Consider the following 7,500-nt stretch of genomic DNA (forward strand, 5'->3'; position numbering starts at 1 on the left):
AGGGCTTTCTCTGAGAGAGAGAGAGAGAGAGAGAGAGAGAGAGAGAGAGAGAGAGAGAGAGAGAGAGAGAGCGTTTTTGCATCTTCAAAATCTCAAAGTCACCGACAGCAATCCAGAACTTGTGTTTTTCTGACTCATGCTCTCTCTCTCTCTCTCTCTCTCTCTCTCTCTCTCTCTCTCTCTCTAAATGTTCTTCGACAGAGGCATTTAAATGGTACTTGATTAGGTGAGATAGACAGAGACAAGAGGAAAAATCTGCATTTCCGTTCGCAAACCACGAAAAACCAAACCTTTGGTAAAGTTATGACAAAACCTAGGAAATGAAAGTAAAAATTAGCGTCCCAGTCTCAAGGTGTTGTAAAAAACACTGCCTGAAGTTTAAAGTTTTCCTTTGAGTCACCTGACGACAAAATGAACTCTTTTATATTAGGTGGTTTTAAAGAAAAAAAAGTCTAAAATTGTTGGAGCGTTCATTCCTAACAGCTCAGTCGAGAATGAATACTTGGAAAGCAAAGTCCCATAGTTGCTGAACTCATTCCTGCTTTAGCTGCATTTGAAAGCCCTTGCTTGCAAGCATCAGCACCTTCTGCGCCTCTCCTACTTCCTGTAATTAAGTTTTCCCTTTTAACTTATTTTATCTTCAACCTGTTTTTGGTGCTACTTTGGCCTGTTATCTATGCGTCACCTACTCCGAGGTGCTAGTACTAAACATGGCGGAAGCTCCTTGGGACGCCGTGTTTAGTACTGGCCCTCGGGAATCATTATTTACACCCATTTCTATACTGTGTGGTCGACAAATTACATTAATAAACGATATCTTCGAGCGGCCGTCTATACTTTACATTCACCACACGGCGTTTAGTACTAGCACCTCGGAGTAGGTGACGCCTAGATAACAAGCCAAAGTATCACCCTATTTTCTCCTTGTGACGAAGCATCACTCTGTCATCTCACTATGTCTACCTTTTTGCCCACATTACTATACTTCAACAATTTCTAGCCTCTATCCCTGCATAAGACCGTATTTCTTTGTAAACATTTCATGTGAAGTTTCCACCTACTCTCTTGAATTTACATCCACCATGCACACCTAAAACCAATAAAGGAGGTAGGCCTAAACAGTCCAATTACAAATGCCCCAATTCCAGTATTTATTTACCTAGACACTCTTTTTATCCTACTACCAACAAAGGAGATAGGCCTAAACAGTCCAATCACAAACTCCCAATTCCAGTATTTATTTACCTAGACACTCTCTTTTTATCCTACTACCAATAAAGTAGATAGGCCTAAACAGTCCAGTCACAAATTCCCAATTCCAGTATTTATTTACCTAGACACTCTTTCATCCAACCACCAGTAAAGGATATAGGCCTAAACAGTCCAATTACAAATGCCCCAATTCCAGTATTTATTTACCTAGACACTCTTTTTTGTCCCATCACCAATAAAGGAGATAGGCCTAAACAGTCCAATTACAAATTCCCAATTCCACTATTTATTTACCTAAAACACTTTTTTTTTTTTTATCCTACCACCAATAGAGGAAATAGGCCTAAACAGTCCAATCACAAATTCCCCAATTCCAGTATTTATTTACCAAGACACTTTTTATTTTGAACTTTTTTTGCAGAGATTTCAGTACCTCACTTGATTTACTTAATCTTTGATAGTCTTTTTTTTTTTTTTTTTTTTAATCTGATCACTTGCCACATATTGCAAGGACGAGGTGGCAACAGGAATCTTTTTTTTAGGAAAACAAAAACAAACCTTTATACTGTACAAAAGTTGAAATGTCTGTTACAGCGTCGAAGAAATGGGAATGATAAAGGTTAAGTCAACTTTATTATTATTATTATTATTATTATTATTATTATTATTATTATTATTATTATTATTATTATTATTATTATTATTATTATTATTCAGAAGATGAACCCTATTCATATGGAACAAGCCCACCACAGGGGCCATTGACTTGAAATTCAAGCTTCCCAAGAATATGGTGCTCATTAGGAAGTAAGAGAAGGTAAAAGGAAATAAAGAAAGAAGAGATCCCACTTATTAAAAAAAAATAAAAACTAAATTAATAAATTCATAAATAGATAAAACTGTATTAAAATGCATGAACTGCATTAGGCAATAATGCATTGCATCTTCTTGAACCTTTGAAGATGGAATAATATAATTTCGTTATTGCTGTACACATTTTTTTAATACATGAAACATTAAGCAAATTTTCTTCAAGATCTTAACCCGTTACATAATATATATATATATATATATATATATATATATATATATATATATATATATATATATATATATATATATATATATATATATATATATATATATATATATATATATATATATATATATATATATATATATATATAACACCCTTTTCTACATAAATACGAGGAACCAACCCACTAAAAACACTAATAGCACACCCTTATAGGCCTAGTGAATTGGGAATTATCATATCTGTGGCTTTAATCCGGCACCTAACCTAATCGTTTCATTCTCATTAATTATAACAATCATTTCCTTCTCATTCCCATTAATTGTAACAAATCATTTCATTCTCATGAAAGCCTAACCGCTTCATTCTCATTTACTATAACTTAATCACTTCACTCTCATTGTTTAAAACCCAATCATTTCATTCTTATTAATTAAAGCCTAATCATTTCATTCTCATGAATTATAACCTAATCATTTCATTCCCATTAATTATAACCTAATCACTTCATTCTCATTAATTATACAAGTCCGTGAAAAACACTTTATTTTCAACAAAAACAATACACGCCTCCCACAAGCAACACTTTTTGTTTTTTAAATGCACATAGGCCTAACGAATTGTAAAATATGAAGTTGCATCCACACTCAATACAACAGCAGGCATTGAAAAAAAAATGAATGTCAACGAAAATTCATATAAAAAAAAGGAAATATTTTAACACTTACGCCGTCTTTACGAATTCAGGAGATCGTAGTCTTGATCAAAAAACGACATTGATGGCTGTACCTCCAACCTTTTGAAGCCAGGCGCCAAGAGTCAATTTCCTTGGCAGCCATAAAAGTTTTCGGTTGCCACACTAACGTAGGCCCACCCAATATTCATTTAAGCCAGGTAAGGTCGGTGGCCACGCCGTTTTATCAAAACCAGTAGGCCTAACAAGGAGCCACCATCCTGTTATCATCGTCAAGAGCACTATCACTTGACACAGGACCTCCTCATCATCAGGACTCGTCATACCATCGGGACCGTGGCCATATCATCACCAGTAGGCCTATTATGAAGTTAACTTACGAAGTTAAGTTAGGTAGCGACGGCGGTGTGGAGAAATGGGCTTTCTGAAGTTTCCGTTGGGCACAGTGCAATTTCCTTCAGTATCTGTGAGGGTCTACGGTGTAGGCTGGCTCTGACTTTTCTATCACCATCAGCTCAACTTCCTTCACTGTCTTCAACATCAAATTTCCTCTCCCAGCTTCATAAACTGGCTATAGTACTAATTGAAGTCAGGTTCACCAAACGGAGATTCACACCGTCAACAAAATCACTCGCTTCCTTCTGACGAAGATGGCGTTGACGTCGCTTCTGACAGCCAAGACACACTAACGTACCAGGAAGAATGGGCGCACTTTCGCCTGCTTCCTTCCCTGTGCTGGGTCCTGTAACAGGAGATGGAGATTCATTTGTATGATTTTCTGGCATTTTCTGACGTTTTCACCAAGTAGTTACAAATATATTCAAAGAGAAACGCGAAACAAAACCTCCACCAACACCACTTGAATCGTCAACGAGACCACCACAAACCTGTGTGTAGGAAGATAATGCGTACCAACCTATGCTGACTGAAAATGCAGTAATAAATTATTTACATCTCAATGATGACGGTCATTTTACTGTAACAATACCTACAATGATGATGAAATAAAACTACTGTTAAAAAGTATGTGAAAACCAATATAATACCACTTCGAATAATATAATGTTTCGTGACAAGTAGTTAACCCCTTTCCCTGCTTACTTCACCAGTCAAAATTCTACCATGCTCTTTCCTGGTATAATAATAATAATAATAATAATGAATTATCACTCTAAAATACTCACAGCTTTAAGTCCTTCACTCATCCAGACTTTCTATTATACTACACACGCCTATAAATGTTTCATTATTTGTACATCCTGGTAACTCACTCAGTTCTTTGATATTTCTTTAATTACCGAAACATCCAGATTCCTTTTTTTGGATCTTTCCTAGATAGTGGCCCACAGTAAAGTTCGGGGGTCGTTATCTAGGACTAATATTTCTTGGGGGTCATTATCTTTATGGTATTTGTTTATGTTTTTAACGGTCATCCCCTACGGGATAACTAACTAGGAAAGATCCCTTTTTATATAGGCCTACTCGTGTTCTCTTACGTACGCCAAGAACGGCCGTCTCCATTCAAAACCACAAGGATATATGTCAACTTTTCTCTAACCTTAACCTAACCTAGGGGCATGGCAAAAAAAAAAAAAAACGGGAATGGTGCAATACTAGCATACATCTCAGGGATTTGCCAACCAGCCATGACGATTATGGTGGTTTATATAAGATTAACGGATTGTAATATTGTATGTGACTGTATAGTATGAGGGTTATAATTTTTTTTGAAGAGAGTCATCCATCGTTTTAGGGGTATTTCCTCTGCTGTGGGGGCACAACACTTCACCGGGGGCTTTAGTGCCCTGGACATGAGACTACTGCTCCGAAACATCGATGCTTCTTATGATAGTGGCTTCCACGGCAGTAGTTCTCACTGAACAAACTCACAAATCTCTTTGGAATGAGGTTGCTGGCATTATGCCCTATCCTCCCTGCGACCAATCAGTCAACTAACACCAAGTAATGCCCAATTCATTGCCGGGTCATCAGGGGTATGATAAACTTTTCAGAAAATGGAATCGAACTCTGGTCTCTCACTGATGAGTTGAATAACAGACCATGTCATTTGCGAGAAGGTCGGTGCCTTCATGCCCTTCCTCAACCATGCTGCGACCCACGACAGTCGTCTGATAGCTACACGATACTTGACTGAACAAAATGTTCAGAAGGGTATTGAAGGGATGTGCCCGAAACGTTCCGGCTCAATTGGGGAATAGAATACCCACGATCTCTCACTAATAGGCCTAAACACAACAAAGCATTTCTCCACGGATAAAATTATTATGATCCCGGAGAAAAAAAAAAAAAAAATTTTGCAGTTGTTTTAGTTTTCTGTAAAAGAAAACTATTGTGGTGGCTTTGTCTGTCAGTCTGCACTTTATTCTGTCCGCACCTTTTTCTGTCCGCACTTTTTTCTGTCCGCACTTTCTTCTGTCCGCACTTTTTTCTGTCCGCACTTTTTTCTGTCCGCACTTTCTTCTGTCCGCAATTTTTTCTGTCCGCAGTTTTATTCTGTCCGCATTTTTTCTGTCCGCACTTTTTCTGTCCGCACTTTTTCTGCCCGCACTTTCTTCTGTCCGCAATTTTTTCTGTCCCACTTTTTCTGTCCACAATTTTTTCTGTCCGCAGTTTTTTCTATCCGCAATTTTTTCTATCCGCAATTTTTTCTGTCAGCGCTTTTTTCTATCCGCACTTTTTTTCTATCCGCAATTTTTTCTGTCCGCACTTTTTTCTGTCAGCACTTTTATTTAAGGTAAAACTTAGCCATAATCACACTTCTGGCAACGACATAGGCCAGGCCACCACCGGGACGTGATTTTTAAAGTTCACGGGCCGCGGCTCATACAGCAACGTACCGAGACCACAGCCGAAAGATATATAGATCTATATTCGGTGGCCTTGAATATACGCTGTAGGGGCTGTACAGAAAAAGTATATTTTACTTGTTTGTTGTTACTATTGTTATTGCCGCTGGTGCTGTTGTCCAACTGTTGTTTGTGCTGCTGTAACCGGCGTTGCGTAACGGCGAAATCAGAGGAGGAACATTCAACGCAAACAACTTTCGCCCTCCCCTGCAACAAAAGCAGCGCGCCGTGCCGGGCCGGCAAATGCAACGGGGAAAGTAAAAGTATTTGGAAAAGATTCTGGAAAGACGGGAAAAAGGATTCGTGAACAGAATTGGACACGAGTTGCTGCCCCCGGGGGGGGGGGAAAAAATAACGATTTTCGTATTTTATTATTTTACTCTTTTTTTTTATTTTTTACGTTTTTGAGTGCTGATCTGAATTTGAATTCAATCTGTCATTAACAAAATAATGATTTTCATCTTTTTTTTATTTTAGTAATTTTTTTTTTTACTTTTTACGTTTTTGAGTGTTGATCTGAATTTTTCAATCTGTCATTAACAAAACGATTTTTATCTTTTTTTTTATTTTGGTAAATTTTTTTATTTTCGAGGGCTAATCTGAATTTGTTTTCAATCTGTCATTAACAAAATAACGATTTTCATTTTTTATTATTTTACTATTTTTTTTTTTTCGAGTGCCGATCTGAATTTGAATTCAATCTGTCATTAACAAAATAACGATTTTCATCTTTTTTTATTTTACTAATTTTTTTTTTTATTTTCGAGTGCTGATCTGAATTTGAATTCAGTCTGTCATTATGATTGTAAAACTAACAGGAAAACACAATATAAGGTTTATTCACAATCCAACCACTGAATAATTGTTAGCTTTTGAGTTAATGTTAAAATTAACTTAAAACAATACTGATAAATTTATGAGAAGAGATCACTTTTTATTAATCATAAGGAACAAGAAAATACAGAGTTTATTCAAAATTAAAAAAACTAAAAGATATTTTAATATTTGGATTAATTTGAAAATTAACTTGAAGGAATACTGACCTTTTTGAGAGCAGATCGATTTACAAATCATAACCGAAATTTCATAACTGGGTCAATTTGTAATTAGGCCTAGGAATAGGCCTATGAAGAAGGCAACCATACATATATATATATATATATATATATATATATATATATATATATATATATATATATATATATATATATATATATGTGTTGTGTGTGTGTGTATGTGTGTATATATATATATATATATATATATATATATATATATATATATATATTTACATATATACATATATATATATATATATATATATATATATATATATATATATATATATATATGATGTAAGTAAAATATTAAAATACAGGTTGAACTATATTAGGGTAAATGAATAACGTTTTGGCCATTTTTATTATTCGACTTGCAATGATAAATCACTCCAATCTCTAAATTCTGTGTCAGACCTCCAGTCTTTAAAATCTGTGTCAGAACTCCAGTCTTTGAAATCTGTGTCAGAACTCCAGTCTTTGAAATCTGTGTCAGAACTCCAGTCTTTAAAATCTGTGTCAGCACTCCAGTCTTTAAAATCTGTGTCAGAACTCCAGTCTTTAAAATCTGTGTCAGAACTCCAGTCTTTAAAATCTGTGTCAGCACTCCAGTCTTTAAAATCTGTGTCAGCA

General features: G+C 35.7%; 1 protein-coding gene and 1 long non-coding RNA gene across 2 annotated transcripts in view; one reads left to right on the plus strand and one right to left on the minus strand.

The window, feature by feature from the left end:
* LOC136847282 (uncharacterized) overlaps positions 1-3,728 on the minus strand; it is a 146,088-nt gene extending 142,360 nt beyond the window's left edge. Inside the window, exon 1 of the long non-coding RNA XR_010855693.1 lies at positions 2,977-3,728. This is a non-coding gene — a long non-coding RNA (uncharacterized lncRNA). The remainder of the gene's footprint in view (positions 1-2,976) is intronic.
* Positions 3,729-5,032: 1,304 nt separating this feature from the next.
* LOC136846921 (uro-adherence factor A-like) overlaps positions 5,033-7,500 on the plus strand; it is a 2,582-nt gene continuing 114 nt past the window's right edge. The window contains exons 1-2 of the mRNA XM_067118173.1: positions 5,033-5,114; positions 7,283-7,500. The exon at positions 7,283-7,500 is cut by the window's right edge and continues 114 nt beyond it. Of these exons, the coding sequence (XP_066974274.1) occupies positions 5,033-5,114; positions 7,283-7,500 (300 nt within the window). The remainder of the gene's footprint in view (positions 5,115-7,282) is intronic.

The sequence above is a fragment of the Macrobrachium rosenbergii genome, chromosome 16 (genome assembly GCF_040412425.1).
Source record: "Macrobrachium rosenbergii isolate ZJJX-2024 chromosome 16, ASM4041242v1, whole genome shotgun sequence".
In the NCBI taxonomy this organism is placed as follows: domain Eukaryota; kingdom Metazoa; phylum Arthropoda; class Malacostraca; order Decapoda; family Palaemonidae; genus Macrobrachium; species Macrobrachium rosenbergii.